Source organism: Lampris incognitus, chromosome 18 (genome assembly GCF_029633865.1).
Source record: "Lampris incognitus isolate fLamInc1 chromosome 18, fLamInc1.hap2, whole genome shotgun sequence".
Lineage (NCBI taxonomy): Eukaryota > Metazoa > Chordata > Actinopteri > Lampriformes > Lampridae > Lampris > Lampris incognitus.
In genome coordinates this window covers 36,570,631-36,594,187 of record NC_079228.1, presented here as the reverse complement: position 1 = coordinate 36,594,187, position 23,557 = coordinate 36,570,631, and the positions used below count along the sequence as shown (strand labels likewise).

Here is a 23,557-nt window from a genome sequence, read left to right as displayed (position 1 = left end):
ACCGCCGGTTTTTTTTTTAACTCTATATTCTGTCAGGATAAATACCCCATTTGAGATATTAATGCAGTACACATGTAAGTGTGTCCGTTAGGAAGCTAGCCCACACCAAAACGAGCATTTTAACAACTATAACACCGTTTTTTTATAAACAATTTAAACTTCAGAGAGACAACTTTGAACAGCAAAATTGAAAAAGGGAAAATATTACCTGAAAAAAAACACAAAAGGAAAACACAAACTGCTGATCTAACAAACGTGACAAGGCCTATATAACGTGACATGTTAAACAAAGAAAGAAAGAACTGAAAATAAATGTTAAAACAGTTCCAAACAAACGTGTCAGGGGTTAAGGGCTTTTCCTTTTTTTCATGCTCATTAACGCATCTTTAATTTCAAGACTATTCAACTCTGCATCACACAAGGATTTAAAATCAGTACCCATTCCCGCTGACGTTGGAGTCATACAGAGTTTCACAGGAAGAAGAAATGAAATCAGAAATGTGGACCGGCGCTTTGCATAAGGTGTTGTCGATATAGAGATTTTCTTTTGTAGTTTCTCTTTTCAAGACCGAAGAAGTAACCAGTATTTCTCCCTCCTCCTCCTCCTCCTCCTCCTCCTCCTCTAGCCACTTGGCTCTTGATCTGATGAAGGCACCCTTAGCTGGATTAATATGCATATCGTCTGACTCTAATTGGAAAGTATTCAGTTCTCTCTTCTTCTACCGAGCGTGGTTCTTTTTTAAGCAGGTTATCTGGTAGCTTAGTCGTGAGTTCAGTTTCTTTTAAAATTCTATTTTTCTTTCATTCTCCCCTGCGTTTAATGGCTGTGCGTCTGACGTTGAACTTGAAGAATTCCCATTTATTTCCGTGGCTTTGTTCTGTGTCGCGTGCAGAGAAAGACTCGATAATTAGGTCATTAATGCTGATGTTAAACGGTGTGTCATTTAACGGGGAGATGTTTACTTTCCAATCATGGCCGGATTAACCCACCAGGGGGCCCCGGGGCACACACGTCCGACCCCCCCCCCCCCGTCAGATAGGCTACGCAAACAATACTATTCAATCAATACTAAACGTTTATATCATCAATAGAGACTTTGTAGCTTGGGGCCCTGCATCAGTAGAGACTGTAGCTTGGGGCCCTGCATCAGTAGAGACTGTAGCTTGGGGCCCTGCATCAGTAGAGACTTTGTAGCTTGGGGCCCTGCATCAATAGAGACTTTGTAGCTTGGGGCCCTGCATCAATAGAGACTTTGTAGCTTAGCCCTGCATCAGTAGAGACTGTAGCTTGGGGCCCTGCATACGTAGAGACTTTGTAGCTTGGGGCCCTACATCAGCAGAGACTACCTTGGGGCCCTGCATCAATAGAGACTGTAGCTTGGGCCCCCGCATCAGTAGAGACTGTAGCTTGGGGCCCCCGCATCAATAGAGACTAGCTTGGGCCGATGCAGGGTTGGAACAAACGTCCCTTGTAGGGTATGATCGGGGATCCATACTATACACGAACAAAATACCCCTGACCTTTTGGGGTCCTTCGTGGTCCGGGGCCCCGGGGCACTCGCCCGGCATGCCCGGTCCGTAATCCAGCCCTGTTTCCAATAACCACGGGTACCACCAGTTTTTTTTGTGGCGTTTCTAGTGTGAGAACAGTCATTTTGTGGGGTGTACTGATGGTGAGAGTGGTGTACTGATGGTGAGAGTGCTCTACACGTTGCAGGAGGGGAGCAGAAACGAAGAACAGATCGATTCCGGGTGTAACTGTCATGGATCTCGCACCACGTGTGCTCAACAAGACTGGGATTAAAAAGGCGCCAGGCATCAGTCAAATTTAACTGACTGCATGGAGATGTAATAATGCCACTATCTGGAGGGCTTCTGTTTGAGCTTCGTGGGAATCCGTCAGTACCGTTGTCAGTACCGTTGTCAGCATTGTTGTCGGGTGCTTTATTAAAACCTCCTGATACTATGATTGGTATGTGTGTTTTGTAAGTCACTTAAATGTTGGGCAAGATCAGAGAAAAATGTCTCATTGGTGCTGCTAGAGCTACATCCATGTACATGACATGTGATAACGTGTGCGTCATCTAGCTAGCTCGGCAATTACCCCAAACCATCTTCCATCTAAAACTCTAAAATGTTAATTCTGGTGTCAGTAGTTTCCTAACAGACATACTGACATAGGCAATGCATTAAGATCTCAGTTGGGGGTTTGTCTCGACAGAGTATAGAGTTCAAAGGCCGTCAGTTTGACCGCCCATGGTCGTTTTTGGCAGGAGCGAAACCCCGGTCGTTAGATAACAAGTGATGGATTGTCTGTTTTAAACAGGTTTCAAGTGTCTTCAGATCGATTTTCACGCCACCCTGAAATGGGTGGACGTCCCCCACAGCAGAGGGGGGGGCGCTGTGATCAAGTCTGAAACTTGTCTGAGCTCACGACAGGTGCGTCACGACAACCGGGTGGGAGGAGCCGTCAGGTGTCTGATGACGACCCCCGTCAGACGCGGAACGTGGACCAATCCTCCTCGCGCACATCCCGGGTACACGCCGCGGGACGCCTCTGACGTAAAACCCGGCTCTGACGTCATGCTCAGCGTGTCGCTAACCCTTTCGTTGTTGCGTCACATGTGATCTGCGACCGCCTTCGCCCCAAACTGGCCTCATCAAACTTGTTTAAGATCCGGGTCACAAGGCGGTGGCCATGCCTGGCCCCTCTAGAAGAACCGGACTGACTCCGCTGCCCTCAGGCAAACTGTGTTGGGCTGTTCAAGCCTGCAGGGAAATCCTGTAAGAGTCTGCCTGTCTGACTGGCCGCCTGTCTGTCTGTCTGTCTTTCTGTCGCCTGCCTGCCTGCCTGCCTGCCTGTCTGCCTGTCTGACTGCCTGCTTGTCTGTGTGTCTGTGTGTCTGTGTGTGTGTGTGTGTGTGTGTGTGTGTGTGTGTGTGTGTGTGTGTGTGTGTGTGTGTGTGTGTCTGTCTGCCCGTCTGTCTGTGTCTGCCTGTCTGTCTTCTTGCCTGCCTGCCTGTCTTTCTGTCTGTCTGCCTGCTTGTCTGTGTGTCTGTGTGTCTGTGTGTGTGTCTGTCTGTCTGTCTGTCTGTCTGCCCGTCTGTCTGTCTGTGTCTGCCTGTCTGTCTGCCTGCCTGCCTGCCTGTCTTTCTGTCTGTCTACCTGCCTGTCTGTCTGTCTGCCTGCTTGTCTTTGTGTCTGTCTGTCTGTCTGTGTCTGTCTGTCTGTCTGTCTGTGTGTGTGTGTGTACATACACACAGGGTGTTGTGATGCGTCTAGTGCAGCAGTGTGTAGTTGGAGGGAAGGTGCATGTGTTCTTCCAACCCGCTTGTGTCCTTCCTGCCCTTAGCTAGCTGCCGCTGGCTAGCCTTTGTGGCGAATAGGGAAGCATCCTAGCGTGTAAGCCTTCCCTTGCCAGTACATAGCCTCTCCTTCACCAAGACTCCTGCCAGGCCTCCCCGTGGCCACATGTGGTAACTGGGGTCTTGCGGCCCCAGGCTAACTTGGCAGGGGATCTCGGAGCAGCGGTGGGCCCCAGAGATATGGTGTGCAGGCCCACCCTGGTGGACACGCCCTGGCACCTATCAACCGCTGCCCCGCTGCCTTGTGGGTGAGTCTGGAAGACATAAGGCTAAGGGAGCTCACCCCAACAGAAAAGCAAGCTGTGGCGGCACGCTTCGAGGCGGTTTCCGAAAAACTGGATTTCAGGCAGCCCCCTGCAGTTGTGTGGAGGTGCCGGTCGTCTAGGGATCCCCCTTGCCATTGGAACCATCTCCTCTACAATCAAGTCATGTGGCGTTGGGAGAAGCGCACCCCCCATGCCACTTTAAAAACCATCTCTGCGCAGGTATCTTCTGCTATCTGAGTCCGCAAAGGACCCACAAATAGAAGAAGATGGTCATCATCGGGCACGATGGACAACCAGCAAGCTGTCTGTCTGTATGTCTGCCTGTCTGTCTGCCTGCCTGCCTGCCTGTCTGTCTGTCTGTTTGTCTGCCTGCCTGCCTGTCTGTCTGTCTGTCTGTCTGCCTGCCTGCCTGCCTGCCTGTCTGTCTGTCTGTTTGTCTGCCTGCCTGCCTGTCTGTCTGTCTGTTTGTCTGCCTGCCTGCCTGTCTGTCTGTCTGTCTGTCTGTCTGCCTGCCTGCCTGCCTGCCTGCCTGTCTGCCTGCCTGTCTGTCTGCCTGCCTGCCTGTCTGTCTGTCTGCCTCCCTGCCTGTCTGCCTGCCTGCCTGCCTGACTGGGTCGCTGACGTGTCAACATGCGTCGGTAGATGGAGCTGTTGAGTATTTTACAGGACTACAGACCCACCGCGCGTCCCTGCGTGTTTGTGCGTGAGAGAGACTCAGAGCATCTGCCGAGAGGGCGAGAGAGGGGGGGGGAGAGGGGGAGGGGGAGAGGGAGGGGGGGAAAGGGAGGTTGCGATGCTGCGCTCGCCAGTTTAAGTGAACGCGGCGGCGGAGAGATCAGGGTGTGATACTGGGGTTGTGCGGTTGTGCGGTTGTGGGGTTGTGGGGTTGTGGGATTGTGTGCAGAAGACCGCAGGGAATCACGGACAGGAAATCACCGCAGACAACTGATGATGAAGAAGAGCAATCTGACCAACCGGGTGAGCTCCGCGTTTCGTTTAGTGACCTGTCTTCAGCAGCGGACACACACCGGTGTGTGTGTGTGTGTGTGTGTGTGTGTGTGTGTGTGTGTGTGCGTGTGTGTGTGTGCGTGTGTGTGTGTGTGTGTGTGTGTGTGTGTGTGTGATAACCCACAGCCGTTAATGAGCCGCTAGGGAATTCATTAGCTCAGCCTGCACGTTATAGCTGTTCGGTGGCTGTTGCGCTGAAGAGCTGCACCGGCGGGGGGGGGGGGTCTTCATCTCACGCCGGTCTTCATCTCACGCCGGTCTTCATCGCCGGAGTCCCGGGCTCACACAATGGACTTTTCACACCATTCCACATCTGGTCTGGATCCGCTCCGGATCCGGATCGTCGCCGGGTCCAGCGGTGTTCGGCGTGTCACGTGACGCTCCGCGTTTCAAACGGACGTGTCCAATCAGCGACCCGCGCACATCGCGTCATCTCTGGAAACGGACGGACGCGCAGATTCTGTTTATTCTGCCCCCCCCCCCCCCGCTGTCCTTTAGACCCGCTCCGGGTCTGATATGTGGCCTCGGTCATATTCGGTCCTGCTTAATGAGGAGAGAGTTTACGAGCGGGGCCCTCCTCCCCCTCTTCCTCCTCCTCCTCCTCCTCCTCTTCCTCACTATTTGTTACTAACAAACATGTTGTTATGTAACATTATGTAGGTCAGTTTGGGGAGAATCTCCTGACGTGAACGTCGCTCTGCTTTCATCTCTCTCCCTCCCTCTCTCTCGCTCTGTCCCCGTCTTTGTCTCCGTGTCTCTCTCCCTCTGTCTCTGCCTCTCCCTCTCTCTCTCTGTCTCTGTCTCTCTGTCTCTCTGTCTCTCTCTGTCCCCGTCTCTGTCTACGTGTCTCTCCCTCTCCCTGTCTGTCTCTCCCTCTCTGTCCCCGTCTCTGTCTCTGTCTCTGTCTCTGTCTCCGTGTCTCTCCCTCTCCGTGTCTCTCTCTCTGTCTCTCCCTCTCCGTGTCTCTCTCTCTGTCCCCGTCTCTGTCTCCGTGTCTCTCTCTCTGTCTCTCCCTCTCCGTGTCTCTCTCTCTGTCCCCGTCTCTGTCTCCGTGTCTCTCCCTCTCCGTCTCTCTCGCTCTGTCTGTCTCTCCCTCCCTCTCTGTCTCTGTCTCTGTCTCCGTCTCCGTGTCTCTCCCTCTCCGTGTCTCTCTGTCTCTGTCTGTCTCTGTCTCTGTCTCTGTCTCTGTCTCTGTGTCTCTCTCTCTCTCTCTCTCTCTCTCTCTCTCTCTCTCTCTCTCTCTCTCTCTCTCTCTCTCTCTCTCTCTCTCTCTCTCTCTCTCTCTCTCTCTCTCTCTCTGTCCCCGTCTCTGTCTCTGTCTCCGTGTCTCTCCCTCTCCGTCTCTCTCGCTCTGTCTGTCTGTCTGTCTGTCTGTCTGTCTGTATGTCTGTCTGTCTGTCTGTCTCTCTCTCTCTCTCTCTCTCTCTCTCTCTCTCTCTCTCTCTCTCTCTCTCTCTCTCTCTCTCTCTCTGTCCCCGTCTCTCTCTGTCTCCGTGTCTCTCCCTCTCTGTCTGTTTCTCTCTGTCTGTCTGTCTGTCTCTGTCTCTGTCTGTCTGTCTCTGTCTCTCTCTCTCTCCCCCTCTCTCTGGGCCAGTGTTTCTCCAGCTTTATTAACACTCATCAATCGTACATGTGACCCTTGACCCCCTGCGTCACCAGAACAGGACTTTTCTGTCCCATTTCCATGTCATTGTAGGATGAAAAATATTACCTCGTGAAAAAAGGCATGATGATGATGATGATGATCTGTGATTCTTTATTAGAAATTTTTTTCAAATCCTTTAAATCAATTTGAGACCCCTTAAGACCCCATGGTCCATGTGGGTCCAGACTAATTGTAAAACAGGACTTGTAAACCAGAGTCCTCCGGTTGTGGTGGAATAGTGTGTATAGTAGTATGTACAGTAGTGTGTAGTGTGTACAGTGGTGTGTACAGTAGTGTGTAATATGCACAGTACTGTGTAGTATGTACAGTAGTGTGTAGTGTGTATAGTAATATGTAGTGTGTAGTATGTACAGTACTTTGTAGTATGTACAGTAGTGTGTAGTGTGTACAGTAGTGTGTAGTATGCACAGTAATGTGTAGTATGTATAGTAGTGTGTAGTATTTACAGTAGGGTGTAGTGAGTGAAATAGTGTATAGTACATGTACAGTGGTGTGTAGTAGGTAGAGTAGTGGGTAGTATGTACAGTGGTGTATCGTATGTACAGAAGTGTGTAGTATGTAGTATGTACAGTAGTATGTAGTATGTACAGTAGTGTGTAGTATGTAGTATGTACAGTAGTGTGTAGTGTTAACGTTAGTGTGTAGTGTGTACAATAAAGTAGCGTGTAGTATTTACTGTGGTGTGTAGTGTTTACAGTAGTGTGTAGTATGTAGTATAGACAGTAGTGTGTAGTGTTTACATTGTGTGTTGTGTGTACAGTAGTGTGTAGTGTGTACAGTGGTGTGTAGTGTTTACAGTGGTGTGTAGTGTGTACAGTAGTGTGTAGTATGTACAGTGGTGTGTAGTGTGTACAGGGGCGTGTGGATAACACGGTCTGGCCCGGATGTGGACTGAGACCTCAGTGTTTTGGATCTGTTTGGTGTTGAGTCCAAGTGCAGCGGTCAGACTTGCCAGAGAATTCATAACCAGTACTGGTGATCTATAGCATATGATCACGTGATCTATAACATATGATCACGATGACATGTTATAAATCACGTGATCTATAACATGTTACCGTATGTTATAGATCACGTGATCCAGAAAATGTTGATATGTTATAGACCTATGATAACATTTTCTGGATCACGTGATCTATAACATATGACCACGATGTCATGTTATAGATCACGTGATCTATAACATACGATAACATGCTATAGATCACGTGATCTATAACATACGGTAACATGTTATAGATCACGTGATCCAGAAAATGTTGCTATGTTATAGACCTATGATAACATTTTCTGGATCACGTGATCTATAACATATGATCACGATGTCATGTTATAGATCACGCGATCTATAACATACGATAACGTGTTATAGATCACGTGATCCAGAAAATGTTATGATATGTTATAGATCTATGATAACATTTTCTGGATCACGTGATCTATAACATGTTATCGTATGTTATAGATCACGTGATCTATAACATGTGATCATGGTAATCATGATTTTGATTGCCCGAATCATGATTTTTTTTACACGTTGTCGACGTGTATCACTATATATCTGCTTACATATCTAAAAATACCAAGTCCGGCCCAGTTTGAAGTCCGGTCCAGTTTGAGGTCCAGTCCAGCAGGTGTCATCGGTGGTTTTGGTGTTGCAGGGTGCTCCGGAGCCGGGCCAGCTGGCGGGCCAGCAGCCGGAGAAGGCGGGCTGGATCCGGAAGTTCTGCGGGCGCGGGATCTTCAGGGAGCTGTGGAGGAGTCGCTACGTTGTCCTCAGAGGAGACCACCTGTACATCTCTGAGAAGGAGGTGAGGAGGAGTCACCACGCACACACACACACATGAGCACACACACACATGAGCACACACACACACACACACACACACACACACACACACACACACACACACTGAGTTAAAACAGTTTTACTGCAGGAAGTTTGCTTCAGCCTTATCGTCTCAGCACTGAAGCAGAGGAGCAAATCAGGTGAAGTAGAGAACAGGATTTCTCTCTTTCTCTCTTTCACTCCCCCTTTTCTTTGTGCTGCTGTGCTGTCTTCTTCGCCATCTGTTCTTTCCCTCTCCTCCCCTGTCTCTCCCTCTCTGTCCAGCCAAATAGAGGAGTGTTATAATGGTGAGTCAGTCTGATGCTGTGGGCTCTTAATGAGATAAAGTGTGTGTGTGTGTGTACAGGGTGTTGGATTATAATCTCCTTTAGAGACTTTCCATTTCATTGCCAGGCTTTGTGAAGGCCAGTTTTGCCTCATCTCAGTGGGTCCATGTGGATCAGTGGCGGGGGGGAGGAGGAGGGGTGGAGGGTGGAGGGGGGGGGCGGTGTACCTTGGCGCAGCACACCTGACCGCTGCGTTAATGTCCACACAGTCACAGACGTATTAAGAAGGACAATGTAGCCTGTCGACGCTGTCAGGGTTCGTGGACGGTGGATGATTGACAGTCGAGACGAGGCGTGGTGGTGGGCGTGAACGTGATTGACAGACACGAGAATTGTCCAGTCACGTTAGATCAAGAAACATTTAAACCATACCGATGCACTGCCAGTAAACGTGGGAATGTCCGAGGGCGCGCAGAACAGCGCCCCCTGGAAAATCTGAAGAAACCAATCAGACGGCAGCCTGAGGTCACCTGCTCGCCACAGGTTTGAGGGCCTACATGAGGTACGGTTTGGCCGGCGCCCCTCACCCAGGAAGTATATGTATTCAGACAGGAAGTATATGTATTCAGACAGGAAGTATATGTAGTCAGACAGGAAGTATATGTATTCAGACAGGAAGTATATGTATTCGGACAGGAAGTATATGTATTCAGACAGGAAGTATATGTATTCGGACAGGAAGTATATGTAGTCAGACAGGAAGTATATGTAGTCAGACAGGAAGTATATGTATTCGGACAGGAAGTATATGTATTCAGACAGGAAGTATATGTAGTCAGACAGGAAGTATATGTATTCAGACAGGAAGTATATGTAGTCAGACAGGAAGTATATGTATTCAGACAGGAAGTATATGTAGTCAGACAGGAAGTATATGTAGTCAGACAGGAAGTATATGTATTCGGACAGGAAGTATATGTATTCAGACAGGAAGTATATGTAGTCAGACAGGAAGTATATGTATTCAGACAGGAAGTATATGTAGTCAGACAGGAAGTATATGTATTCAGACAGGAAGTATATGTATTCAGACAGGAATCAACCAAGCACCATTTGAACCAATATTTCATGGCTGCTGACAGGCGCCCACAGACTGAAAAAGTAGAATTTCATCTCGATGTTTGAAGGGGGCGGCGCCACAGCGCCCTCTGCTGGCCAGCCGCCACTGAGGACGTGTCATGTTGCTGTGAGCTGAGTGGAATAGACGAGTGTGTTTGAATCGGTGGCGTGAAGCCGTCTAAACAACAGCTTCTACAGCAGGGAGCAGGAAGGCGTCGCCTGTGTAGGTGGTGTTGAGGTGGGTGTCTGAGCCCCAGCCAGGCGGGGGCGGTGGGGTGGGGGGGCGAGTCAGCAGGGCTGCTGTGTCAGAAACAACCATAAGACCTTCACTTATTGATGTTGTACCATCTGTTGGTGAAGGTTTTACCCCCCTTTTTCTCCCCAATTGTATCCGGTCCATTACCCCCACTCTTCCGCTCCATCCCGGTCGCTGCTCCACCCCCTCTGCCGATCCCAGGAGGGCTGCAGACTACCACATGCCTCCTCCCATACATGTGGAGTCGCCAGCCGCTTCTTTTCACCTGACCGTGAGGAGTTTCGCCAGAGGGACGTAGCGCGTGGGAGGATCACGCTATTCCCCCCAGTTCCCCCTCCCGAACAGGCGCCCCGAGCGACCAGAGGGGGCGCTAGTGCAGCAGCCAGGACACATACCCACATCCGGCTTCCCACCCGCAGACGCGGCCAACTGTGTCTGTAGGGGCGCCCGACCAAGCCGGAGGTAACACGGGGACTTGAACCGGCGATCCCCGTGTTGGTAGGCAACGGAGCAGACCGCTACGCTACCCGGACGCCCTTTGAAGGTCTTCTACAAGCTGGTTCTGTCATAGCTACTGGTTAGACCCAACAACTTCACGTCCTCTTCGAACTCAACACTACCCGCCTTCTTCTTCCTCATTTGGCGGCTACGACGAAGGCGGAGAAGACTATGCGCCCCGTCATTTGTCCTGGCGGAGTCCTGCCAGACACCACCCGTCCACGTCACAGCCTGCTAGTCTGCAGGGTGCGGAGATTCATAGCTCAGAGTTGTTATCTTACACGCACCAGAAGTTTGTGTGTAACTCTTCGGGATTGTGACTTTAATGATGCCACACGCCCATAGCATCGCTATGGTAACCAGTGCGATGTTGTCTATATTTGTATCTTGAGGAATCTATTGATTTGATTTGATTTGTGTTCACAGAGCTAAAGGTTTCCTTGTCAGTAACTCAGCTCTTGTGTTGCGTTGCATTGTGTTGTGTTGTGTTGCATTCTGTTGTGTTGTGTTGTGTTGCGTTGCATTGTGTTGTGTTGTGTTGTGTTGCATTGTGTTGTGTTGCGTTGCATTGTGTTGTGTTGCATTGTGTTGCATTGTGTTGTGTTGTGTTGCGTTACATTGTGTTGTGTTGTGTTGCATTGTGTTGTGTTGTGTTGCGTTGCATTGTGTTGTGTTGTGTTGCATTGTGTTGTGTTGTGTTGCGTTGCATTGTGTTGTGTTGTGTTGCATTGTGTTGTGTTGTGTTGCGTTGCATTGTGTTGTGTTGTGTTGCATTGTGTTGTGCTGTGATGAATCCGGTGTGACGTGACAGACGTACGGAGGCCTGCGGGGCTCGGCGGCACACGGCTCATCCTGTTGTGTTGTGTTGTGTTGCGTTGTGTTGTGTTGTGTTGTGTTGCATTGTGTTGTGTTGCGTTGCATTGTGTTGTGTTGTGTTGTGTTGCATTGTGTTGTGTTGCGTTGCGTTGCGTTGTGTTGTGTTGTGTTGTGTTGCATTGTGTTGTGTTGCCTTGCATTGTGTTGTGTTGCGTTGTGTTGTGTTGCGTTGTGTTGTGTTGTGTTGCGTTGCGTTGCGTTGTGTTGTGTTGCGTTGTGTTGTGTTGTGTTGTGTTGCGTTGCGTTGTGTTGTGTTGCGTTGCGTTGCGTTGTGTTGTGCTGTGTTGCGTTGTGTTGTGCTGTGATGAATCCGGTGTGATGTGACAGATGTACGGAGGCCTGCGGGGCTCGGCGGCACACGGCTCATCCTGTTGTGTTGTGTTGTGTTGCGTTGTGTTGTGTTGTGTTGTGTTGTGTTGCATTGTGTTGTGTTGCGTTGCGTTGTGTTGTGTTGTGTTGTGTTGCATTGTGTTGTGTTGCGTTGCGTTGCGTTGTGTTGTGTTGTGTTGTGTTGTGTTGCATTGTGTTGTGTTGCCTTGCATTGTGTTGTGTTGCGTTGTGTTGTGTTGTGTTGCGTTGTGTTGTGTTGCATTGTGTTGTGTTGTGTTGTGTTGCATTGTGTTGTGTTGTGTTGCCTTGCATTGTGTTGTGTTGCGTTGCGTTGTGTTGTGTTGCCTTGCATTGTGTTGTGTTGTGTTGTGTTGCGTTGTGTTGTGTTGTGTTGTGTTGTGTTGCCTTGCATTGTGTTGTGTTGCGTTGTGTTGTGTTGTGTTGCGTTGTGTTGTGTTGTGTTGCGTTGCGTTGCGTTGTGTTGTGTTGCGTTGCCTTGCATTGTGTTGTGTTGCGTTGCGTTGTGTTGTGCTGTGTTGTGTTGTGTTGCGTTGCGTTGTGTTGTGCTGTGATGAATCCGGTGTGACGTGACAGACGTACGGAGGCCTGCGGGGCTCGGCGGCACACGGCTCATCCTGTTGTGTTGTGTTGCGTTGTGTTGTGTTGTGTTGTGTTGTGTTGCATTGTGTTGTGTTGTGTTGCCTTGCATTGTGTTGTGTTGCGTTGCGTTGTGTTGTGTTGCCTTGCATTGTGTTGTGTTGTGTTGTGTTGCGTTGTGTTGTGTTGTGTTGCCTTGCATTGTGTTGTGTTGCGTTGTGTTGTGTTGTGTTGCGTTGTGTTGTGTTGTGTTGCGTTGCGTTGCGTTGCGTTGTGTTGTGTTGCGTTGCCTTGCATTGTGTTGTGTTGCGTTGCGTTGTGTTGTGCTGTGATGAATCCGGTGTGACGTGACAGACGTACGGAGGCCTGCGGGGCTCGGCGGCACACGGCTCATCCTGTTGTGTTGTGTTGTGTTGCGTTGTGTTGTGTTGTGTTGTGTTGTGTTGCATTGTGTTGTGTTGTGTTGCCTTGCATTGTGTTGTGTTGCGTTGCGTTGTGTTGTGTTGCCTTGCATTGTGTTGTGTTGTGTTGCGTTGTGTTGTGTTGTGTTGCGTTGTGTTGTGTTGCCTTGCATTGTGTTGTGTTGCGTTGTGTTGTGTTGTGTTGCGTTGTGTTGTATTGTGTTGCGTTGCGTTGCGTTGTGTTGTGTTGCGTTGCCTTGCATTGTGTTGTGTTGCGTTGCGTTGTGTTGTGCTGTGATGAATCAGGTGTGACGTGACAGACGTACGGAGGCCTGCGGGGCTCGGCGGCACACGGCTCATCCTGTTGTGTTGTGTTGTGTTGCGTTGTGTTGTGTTGTGTTGTGTTGTGTTGTGATGAATCCGGTGGGACGTGACAGACGTACGGAGGCCTGCGGGGCTCGGCGGCACACGGCTCATCCTGTTGTGTTGTGTTGTGTTGTGTTGTGTTGCGTTGTGTTGTGTTGTGTTGTGTTGCGTTGTGTTGTGTTGTGTTGTGTTGCGTTGCGTTGTGTTGTGTTGTGTTGTGTTGTGATGAATCCGGTGGGACGTGACAGACGTACGGAGGCCTGCGGGGCTCGGCGGCACACGGCTCATCCTGTTGTGTTGTGTTGTGTTGTGTTGTGTTGTGTTGTGTTGTGTTGTGATGAATCCGGTGTGACGTGACAGACGTACGGAGGCCTGCGGGGCTCGGCGGCACACGGCTCATCCTGTTGTGTTGTGTTGTGTTGTGTTGTGTTGTGTTGTGTTGTGATGAATCCGGTGGGACGTGACAGACGTACGGAGGCCTGCGGGGCTCGGCGGCACACGGCTCATCCTGTTGTGTTGTGTTGTGTTGTGTTGTGTTGTGTTGTGTTGTGTTGTGATGAATCCGGTGGGACGTGACAGACGTACGGAGGCCTGCGGGGCTCGGCGGCACACGGCTCATCCTGTTGTGTTGTGTTGTGTTGCGTTGTGTTGTGTTGTGTTGCTTTGTGTTGTGTTGTGTTGCGTTGTGTTGCGTTGTGTTGTGTTGTGCTGTGATGAATCCGGTGTGACGTGACAGACGTACGGAGGCCTGCGGGGCTCGGCGGCATACGGCTCATCCTGTTGTGTTGTGTTGTGTTGTGTTGCGTTGTGTTGTGCTGTGATGAATCCGGTGTGACGTGACAGACGTACGGAGGCCTGCGGGGCTCGGTGGCACACGGCTCATCCTGTTGTATTGTGTTGTGTTGTGTTGCGTTGTGTTGTGTTGTGTTGTGTTGTGTTGTGTTGTGTTGCATTGTGTTGTGTTGTGTTGCGTTGCATTGTGTTGTATTGCGTTGCGTTGTGCTGTGATGAATCCGGTGTGACGTGACAGACGTACGGAGGCCTGCGGGGCTCGGCGGCACACGGCTCATCCTGTTGTGTTGTGTTGTGTTGCGTTGTGTTGTGTTGTGTTGTGTTGTGTTGCGTTGTGTTGTGTTGCGTTGTGTTGTGTTGCGTTGTGTTGTGTTGCGTTGTGTTGTGTTGTGTTGTGTTGCGTTGCGTTGCGTTGCGTTGTGTTGTGTTGTGTTGTGTTGCGTTGCGTTGTGTTGCGTTGTGTTGTGTTGCGTTGTGTTGTGTTGTGTTGTGTTGTGTTGTGTTGTGTTGCGTTGTGTTGTGTTGCGTTGTGTTGTGTTGCGTTGTGTTGTGTTGTGTTGTGTTGTGTTGCGTTGTGTTGCGTTGTGTTGTGTTGTGTTGTGTTGCGTTGCGTTGTGTTGTGCTGTGATGAATCTGGTGTGACGTGACAGACGTACGGAGGCCTGCGGGGCTCGGCGGCACACGGCTCATCCTGTTGTGTTGTGTTGTGTTGCGTTGTGTTGCGTTGTGTTGTGTTGTGTTGTGTTGTGTTGTGTTGCGTTGTGTTGTGCTGTGATGAATCCGGTGTGACGTGACAGACGTACGGAGGCCTGCGGGGCTCGGCGGCACACGGCTCATCCTGTTGTGTTGTGTTGTGTTGCGTTGTGTTGCGTTGTGTTGTGTTGTGTTGTGTTGTGTTGTGTTGTGTTGTGTTGCGTTGTGTTGTGCTGTGATGAATCCGGTGGGACGTGACAGACGTACGGAGGCCTGCGGGGCTCGGCGGCACACGGCTCATCCTGTTGTGTTGTGTTGTGTTGTGTTGTGTTGTGTTGTGTTGTGTTGTGTTGCGTTGCGTTGCGTTGTGTTGCGTTGTGTTGTGTTGCGTTGTGTTGTGTTGTGATGAATCCGGTGTGACGTGACAGACGTACACACGGCTCATCCTGTTGTGTTGATTAAGTTTCCTTTATTTGTCCCCTCGGGAAAATCAGCGCCTCCCTAGCCGTGATGTGTGCGGCGAGGAGCGGTGGGCTGCCGCCTTCGTGCTGCACCCGGGGACCGACTCCTGTTCTTCGCCCACTGCCTTGCTCAGGGGCACAGACAGCAGTACCCCCAACCCTAACATGCATGCTGCTTTTGATCGGGGGTGGGGGTGGGGGCACCTGGAGAAACCCCACCGCAGACACGGGGAGAACATGGAAACTCCACACAGGGGACGACCTGGGACGACCCCCAAGGTCGGACTACCGCGGGGCTCGAACCCGGCACCTTCTTGCTGCTCCTGAGTGGACCGCCGGGCCACATCGCCGCCCAGAAGGTTGCATCAGTTTCGCACAACCCCGAACAAAACGGTCCTCGTTACAGCTGCAAAACCCTCTGGAACAGCTGTGTGTGTGTGTGTGCGTGTGTGTGTGTGTGTGTGTGTGTGTGTGTGTGTGTGTGTGTGTGTGTGTGTGAGAGATGCAGCAGAGCATCAGTGGTAAAGCTGTATTCCCTCTCCGTCTTCATCCATCATTGTTTTATGGAGGACAACCTTCGTTGTAACACAATGAAGCAAGATCAGGCCCAGACAGCATCCGGATGTGGACCACTTCAGGCAGTGATGCGGCACTGGTGGTCTTCTTCTGGCCCTGACAAACTGGATGTGAGCCTGAAGTGGCCCACATGTATAACAGCAAATATGGCCCAAATGTGCCAAATCACATGTGGGCCTCTTTTGGGCAAAGATGCGTTGCTCTGGGCAACATGTGATCTGGATGTGACCCTGAAGTGACCCCGTGTGGTGAATGGTGAATATGGCCCAAATACCACACAACAAATATGGGCCACCTTTGGCAAATATGTGGCACATATGACATTGCTACGGCTTGGTTCTGGCCCAGATCTGGCAAACAGCAGCGGACCGCTCAAGGTCCATCATTCCACGCGGTATGTGGGCCGGATGAAGTGCCGGGTTTGGGACGGGTCCGGGAGCCCCGGTGTTCAGTCATGTGACCTCGTTGTTCAGCCTCGACCGACCTCGGCAGCTGAGAGGCTTGTAGACCGCTCCGATCTCGTGTCGGGTCCTGCTTGGTTCGGCCCAGGTCAGTCTGGTTTACAGATGTGATGTAGACCACCAGTATGACTTGATCCTCTGGCAGCAGGAACCCGTGTTTGGAGACAATTCTGGAATTAAAAGACTAACGTTTTTTTTCCGCTTGCATCACTTGTTCACTCAACCCCCCTCTCACTCTGTCACGAACACACACACACACACACACACACACACACACACACACACACACACACACACACACACACACACCGCTGGCTGAGCAGCACGCATGTGTCACACAATCAAAGACCTCATCTGACACAGCTGAGCCCAGAGGTCCCAGAGCACGCACACACTCACACACACACACACACACACACACACACACAGACAGACACACACACACACACACACACACACACACACACACACACACACACACACACACACACACACACACACACACACACACACACACATCGGAGTGAGAGAAGGATGTAACATTGAAACAGGAGAACAAAATTATCTGGATTTATAAGATATATTAAGAATTTGACGAGGGGGACGGCAAGCAGCATCCAGGGGGGTGACCACCATCACCATGGAGACCTGGGAGGAGGACAGACTGCGTTGCATGTGCACACAGGGGGGACCCACATCACGTCCTTCACACACAGGAACAGAGAAAGGAGAAGACATCATTCAGAGAGAGAGAAAAGACATGAGAGAAGAGAACAGTTTGTCAACAATCTATACTCTATAGTCTCGTCGGCAGAACGGCGCTTGGTAAATCCACTGAGACAGAAACCGACCCACTGAGACAGAAACCGACCCGCCACGCAGTACAGGTTGTGAAGCACCCAACTTAAAGGTAACTAATTGTAGGCTAAGGCAAAAAGATGCATTTTAAGTTGGGATTTAAAGGACTCAGCAGACTCTGACTGTCTGATGGCAGCAGGCAGGTTATTCTACAAGAACGGGGCCCGATAGGAAAAGGCCCTGCTGCCACCAGCTGACTTCTTTTTAACTTGGGGTACACACAGGAGCCCTGTATTTTGAGAGTGAAGGGCTCGAGGTGGAACGTACGGTTTAAGGAGATCAGACAGGTGAGATGGGGCAAGCCCATCTAGGATTTTATAAGTCAGCAGAAGCACCTTGAAGTCTGATCTAACATGGATAGGAAGCCAATGGCAGGAAGCAAGAATTCTAGCTGCAGCACGTTGAACCATCAGAAGAATTTCAGTACTAGCATGTGGCAGACCTGAAAACAGAGCATTATAGTAATCAAGTCTGGATGAGACAGAGTCTCTGCATCAGCCATGGACAGAAAAGACCGAATTTTAGCTATGTTACATAAGCGAAAATAAGGCAGAGCCAGTCTTGGGGATTTCTTTAACGTGCTTATCAAAGGAAAGGCTGCGATCAAATGTAACACCAAGCTTTTTGGCTGCCCCGCTTTGTGAAATCACAGTTGTTGATTGTTATTTGAATATGATCATCAGCCCTTATAGGCATATACAGCTGAGTATCATCCGCATAGCAATGGAAATTTATTCCATAACTGCGTATAATTGTATAATTTGGTCAAGAGGTGAAATATAAAGAGAGAAAAGTAGACGGCCAAGAACTGAGCCCTGAGGTACGCCACATATAACATCAGAGAATTCCGCTGTAATGTTATTATAGCAGATACACTGTGTTCATCCAGATAAATAGCACTTAAACCAAAAGAGATTAAGGCCAGAGAAACCGAAATTACAATTTATTCTGTATAATGGTATACAGTGATCAGTGGACAAGCACGCTGGCTGGTAGGACTACCAACAGGGCTGGTGAGGGGCGCAAACCGGTTTGCAGTCGGGAGAGGTGACTGTAGACCAGGCTACACGACCGGTGGCTTGCTCTTGCGGGCCTTCCCACGCCGGTGAACAGAGACAAACTCCACCGCATATGCCGACGAGGCTGAGCTAGTGCTAACAGTAGCAGGCCTGCTGTCAGGCCTGGGGCTACGGTTATCTGGAGTGCCCGTCACATCTAACGTAAGCCTAGCCGAAAGGAGCTGCTCTGACTCGCGGACACGTCCCTCTAATAGAGACGATCTATCTGCAACTACGGCGCAGTCAGCACAAACCACTTTTTTAACAAAGCTGCTTTGACTGCAAAGGAAATAAAGCTGACTGCTAAGCTAGGCTAAGCTCGAAGCTAGCAAATAGACTAGGAGCGAAAGGCTGCCCACTAACACAAGGGTCATTTGAGAAAGAAAGCTAGAGAATCTAGCAAAAAGTGAACTAAGCACAGAAAATGGCGGAATCAGTAGAACAAATAAAGAAGCTAGAGCAGAATATTGAGGAGAGAAGAGAGTAGGAGACTAAACAGCAGTTATCGGTCTCACAAAGCCAAAGCCGGAAGACAGGAGCGGAAGGAGGAAAGAGCAGCTCAGAGTCATATCATCTGTTCTGGACAGACCTGTGGAAGAGCCTAACTCGAATAGAGCACGTGGTTTAATATAGTGTGACGTGTGTGCAGTAGTATGTACTGTGTAGTATGTAGTGTTCAGCAGCGTGTACAGTAGCGTGTAGTATGTGCTGTGTAATATGGAGCATTTTGACAGAAGCCGTTGGAGGGCTGCTCTGATGGGGGCATTTAGGAGGTATATTAAGACGCTGACTCTGTAGTTCTGACTAAACATGACATGACATGACATGACATCACATTATATAACCACTGATAAAGTTGAACTAAGTGGTATTCCATCACATAATGTTGCGTTATATAACAGTTTATGTATTTTAGGAACTCCGCAGGGATGACCTCTCCAAATTCAGAGACGAGTCAAGCGACTGTATAGAAACAGACAGACAGACAGCCAGACAGACATAGATAGATAGATAGATGGATAGATAGATATTGGATGGATGGATGGATGGATGGATGGATGGATGGCTCACACCACAGATCAGTGTGACAGCAGACTCACGGGGTGATGTAGTAACACAGTAATGCTGACCGGCTTGAACGTGACGGAGAGAATTTCAGCTGCGCAGCCAACGTTGCATCATAATCCTCCCCCCTCCTCCTCCTCCTCCTCTTCATCACCATCATCCTCATCATCATAGTCATCATCCTGTGAGAGGTTACAGCGGGGTGAGAACGCGTCGTTTGTCTGTATAAACGCCACACCCTCATATTTTAGCGGAGAATCTGCCCCTCTGGTGAATGAGGAGATGAGAGGAGTCCACGTGTTGTAGGACGAAGAGCAGATGATCACAGCAGCTGAGGTTGTTACCAAGCTATTCACTGCAGTTGTAAATATGTATACAGTGAAAATCGATTAATAAAGTGTGATAGGGCGTCCGGGTGGCGAGGCGATCTATTCTGTTGCCTACCAACACATGGATCGCCAGTTCGAATCCCCATGTTGCCTCCGGCTTGGTCGGGCGTCCCTACAGACACAATTGGCCGTGTTTGCGGATGGGGAGCCGGATGTGGGTGTGTGTCCTGGTCGCTGCACTAGCGCCTCCTCTGGTTGGTCGGGGCGCCTGTTCGGGATGGGGGGAACTGGGGGGAATAGCGTGATCCTCCCACGTGCTACGTCCCCCTGGTGAAACTCCTCACTGTCAGGGGAAAAGTAGCGGCTGGTGACTCCACGTGTATGGGAGGAGGCCTGCAGCCCTCCTGGATCAGCAGAGGGGGTGGAGCAGCGACCAGGACGGCTCGGAAGAGTGGGGTAACTGGCCGGATACAATTGGGGAGAAAAGGGGGGGGGGTTTGCAGAAAAAAAATACTAATACTAATAATACTAATAATAAATATAGCCGCAAGCGGCGATTAATGGGATCCAAGCAGTATTGCAGCCGCCATGTGTCCGAGCTGTTTCATATTTGGTGCATGGCTTCTATGTGCCACAAAGAATAGGCCTATCAAGTTTCATGAAGATTGGCCATTCACACTAGCAGATATCAGCTGCTGAATTTTGATTGGCTGTTTGGCAGCCATTTTGGTAATCCAGCCAATCAGCACTTTAGGCAATGTAGCCAAATGGGTCCAAGTATAAGTATACCAAATTTCTGATTTTTTGATCAAGCGGTTTTTGAGATGTCGGATTACTTGGGTCGCCTGTGTCCTAGACGATTACCGTAATTTTTTAAAATGTCGTAACACTTCCATTGCTTCAGAAACATGTGCCAGAGTTTCCAAAACTGGACCAAACGGTGTCTGATTTCTTGCGTCCTAGCCGACTGCCGTAAAAAGAAAAAGTATGTCGTTATACCCAGGTGTCCTGGCGTGTGGTCTGTAGAGCTGCAGCGCTTCCACACCAAATAAGTCAAAATAGCGGGCAAACTATATGACTGACATAGGTGGTCCCGATAGTAAAGTTGTTGAGCACATTGAGATGCATGGGTCGATTAAGTTTTGTGTTCATCTGACTTATGCTGTGGGAGTAATGGCCTTTTAAGCATGATCCTTTGTTATAGCGCCACCATCTGGCTGACATGGGTGATTTGTAGTGCCAGAGTAGTGGGGGGCCGTATGAATGCACCTACCAAATTTGGTTGGTCTAGGACTTATGGTTGCTGAGCCTCAGACACTTTTAGCTGAGAAACCGCGCCCAAACTAATACAAGTCAAAATGGCGGGCAAACTATATGGCTGACATATGTGGTCCCAATAACAAAGTTGTAGAGCACATTCAGATGCATAGGTCTGTGCAGTTTTGTGTTGATCTGACTTATTGTGTGGGAATTACGCATGACCCTTTGTTATAGCGCCACCATCTGGCTGACATAGGTGATTTGTGGTGCCTGAGTAGTGGGGGGCCATAGGAATTCACGTACCAAAGTTGGTTGGTCTAGGACTTACGGTTGCTGAGCCTCACACACTTTTAGCGGAGAAAAACAATAACAATCCTAACAAATACAATAGGGTTCCATCAGCTTCGCTGCTTGGACCCCTAATAAAGTGTGATGAAGTATTACTGGTCAAATGTTGCTCAGCCGGTTTGATGTGACTCAGTGTCATTCCCAGCCTGGGATCCTTTCCAAACCATTCCTGTGTAGGGTCATTCCCAGCCTGGGATCCTTTCCAAACCATTCCTGTGTAGGGTCATTCCCAGCCTGGGGTCCTTTCCAAACCATTCCTGTGTAGGGTCATTCCCAGCCTGGGATCCTTTCCAAACCATTCCTGTGTAGTGTCATTCCCAGCCCGGGATCCTTTCCAAAACATTCCTGTGTAGTGTCATTCCCAGCCTGGGATCCTTTCCAAACCATTCCTGTGCAGTGTCATTCCCAACCTGGGATCCTTTCCAAACCATTCCTGTGTAGGGTCATTCCCAGCCTGGGATCCTTTCCAAACCATTCCTGTGTAGCGTCATTCCCAGCCTGGGATCCTTTCCAAACCATTCCTGTGTAGGGTCATTCCCAGCCTGGGATCCTTTCCAAACCATTCCTGTGTAGGGTCATTCCCAGCCTGGGGTCCTTTCCAAACCATTCCTGTGTAGCGTCATTCCCAGCCTGGGATCCTTTCCAAACCATTCCTGTGTAGTGTCATTTCCAGCCTGGGGTCCTTTCCAAACCATTCCTGTGTAGGGTCATTCCCAGCCTGGGATCCTTTCCAAACCATTCCTGTGTAGCGTCATTCCCAGCCTGGGATCCTTTCCAAACCATTCCTGTGTAGGGTCATTCCCAGCCTGGGATCCTTTCCAAACCATTCCTATGTAGGGTCATTCCCAGCCTGGGATCCTTTCCAAACCATTCCTGTGTAGGGTCATTCCCAGCCTGGGGTCCTTTCCAAACCATTCCTGTGTAGGGTCATTCCTAGCCTGGGGTCCTTTCCAAACCATTCCTGTGTAGGATCATTCCCAGCCTGGGATCCTTTCCAAACCATTCCTGTGTAGTGTCATTCCCAGCCTGGGATCCTTTCCAAACCATTCATATGTAGGGTCATTCCCAGCCTGGGATCCTTTCCAAACCATTCTTGTGTAGGGTCATTCCCAGCCTGGGGTCCTTTCCAAACCATTCCTGTGTAGGGTCATTCCCAGCCTGGGATCCTTTCCAAACCATTCCTGTGTAGCGTCATTCCCAGCCTGGGATCCTTTCCAAACCATTCCTGTGTAGCGTCATTCCCAGCCTGGGGTCCTTTCCAAACCATTCCTGTGTAGCGTCATTCCCAGCCTGGGATCCTTTCCAAACCATTCCTGTGTAGTGTCATTCCCAGCCTGGGATCCTTTCCAAACCATTCCTATGTAGGGTCATTCCCAGCCTGGGATCCTTTCCAAACCATTCCTGTGTAGCGTCATTCCCAGCCTGGGGTCCTTTCCAAACCATTCCTGTGTAGGCTCATTCCTAGCCTGGGGTCCTTTCCAAACCATTCCTGTGTAGGATCATTCCCAGCCTGGGATCCTTTCCAAACCATTCCTGTGTAGTGTCATTCCCAGCCTGGGATCCTTTCCAAACCATTCATATGTAGGGTCATTCCCAGCCTGGGATCCTTTCCAAACCATTCTTGTGTAGGGTCATTCCCAGCCTGGGGTCCTTTCCAAACCATTCCTGTGTAGGGTCATTCCCAGCCTGGGATCCTTTCCAAACCATTCCTGTGTAGCGTCATTCCCAGCCTGGGATCCTTTCCAAACCATTCCTGTGTAGGGTCATTCCCAGCCTGGGATCCTTTCCAAACCATTCCTATGTAGGGTCATTCCCAGCCTGGGATCCTTTCCAAACCATTCCTGTGTAGGGTCATTCCCAGCCTGGGGTCCTTTCCAAACCATTCCTGTGTAGGGTCATTCCCAGCCTGGGATCCTTTCCAAACCATTCCTGTGTAGTGTCATTCCCAGCCTGGGATCCTTTCCAAACCATTCATATGTAGGGTCATTCCCAGCCTGGGATCCTTTCCAAACCATTCTTGTGTAGGGTCATTCCCAGCCTGGGGTCCTTTCCAAACCATTCCTGTGTAGGGTCATTCCCAGCCTGGGATCCTTTCCAAACCATTCCTGTGTAGCGTCATTCCCAGCCTGGGATCCTTTCCAAACCATTCCTGTGTAGGGTCATTCCCAGCCTGGGATCCTTTCCAAACCATTCCTATGTAGGGTCATTCCCAGCCTGGGATCCTTTCCAAACCATTCCTGTGTAGGGTCATTCCCAGCCTGGGGTCCTTTCCAAACCATTCCTGTGTAGGGTCATTCCCAGCCTGGGATCCTTTCCAAACCATTCATGTGTAGCGTCATTTCCAGCCTGGGATCCTTTCCAAACCATTCCTGTGTAGGGTCATTCCCAGCCTGGGATCCTTTCCAAACCATTCCTATGTAGGGTCATTCCCAGCCTGGGATCCTTTCCAAACCATTCCTGTGTAGTGTCATTCCCAGCCTGGGATCCTTTCCAAACCATTCCTATGTAGGGTCATTCCCAGCCTGGGATCCTTTCCAAACCATTCCTGTGTAGGGTCATTCCCAGCCTGGGATCCTTTCCAAACCATTCCTGTGTAGGGTCATTCCTAGCCTGGGGTCCTTTCCAAACCATTCCTGTGTAGGATCATTCCCAGCCTGGGATCCTTTCCAAACCATTCCTGTGTAGGGTCATTCCCAGCCTGGGATCCTTTCCAAACCATTCCTGTGTAGCGTCATTCCCAGCCTGGGATCCTTTCCAAACCATTCCTGTGTAGGGTCATTCCCAGCCTGGGAT

At 50.0% G+C, this 23,557-nt stretch overlaps 1 protein-coding gene across 1 annotated transcript in view; it reads left to right on the top strand.

The window, feature by feature from the left end:
• The first annotated feature begins 4,550 nt into the window (after nucleotides 1-4,550).
• plekho1a (pleckstrin homology domain containing, family O member 1a) overlaps nucleotides 4,551-23,557 on the top strand; it is a 43,049-nt gene continuing 24,042 nt past the window's right edge. The window contains exons 1-2 of the mRNA XM_056298923.1: nucleotides 4,551-4,609; nucleotides 7,967-8,116. Of these exons, the coding sequence (XP_056154898.1) occupies nucleotides 4,580-4,609; nucleotides 7,967-8,116 (180 nt within the window). The 5' untranslated portion in view covers nucleotides 4,551-4,579. The remainder of the gene's footprint in view (nucleotides 4,610-7,966; nucleotides 8,117-23,557) is intronic.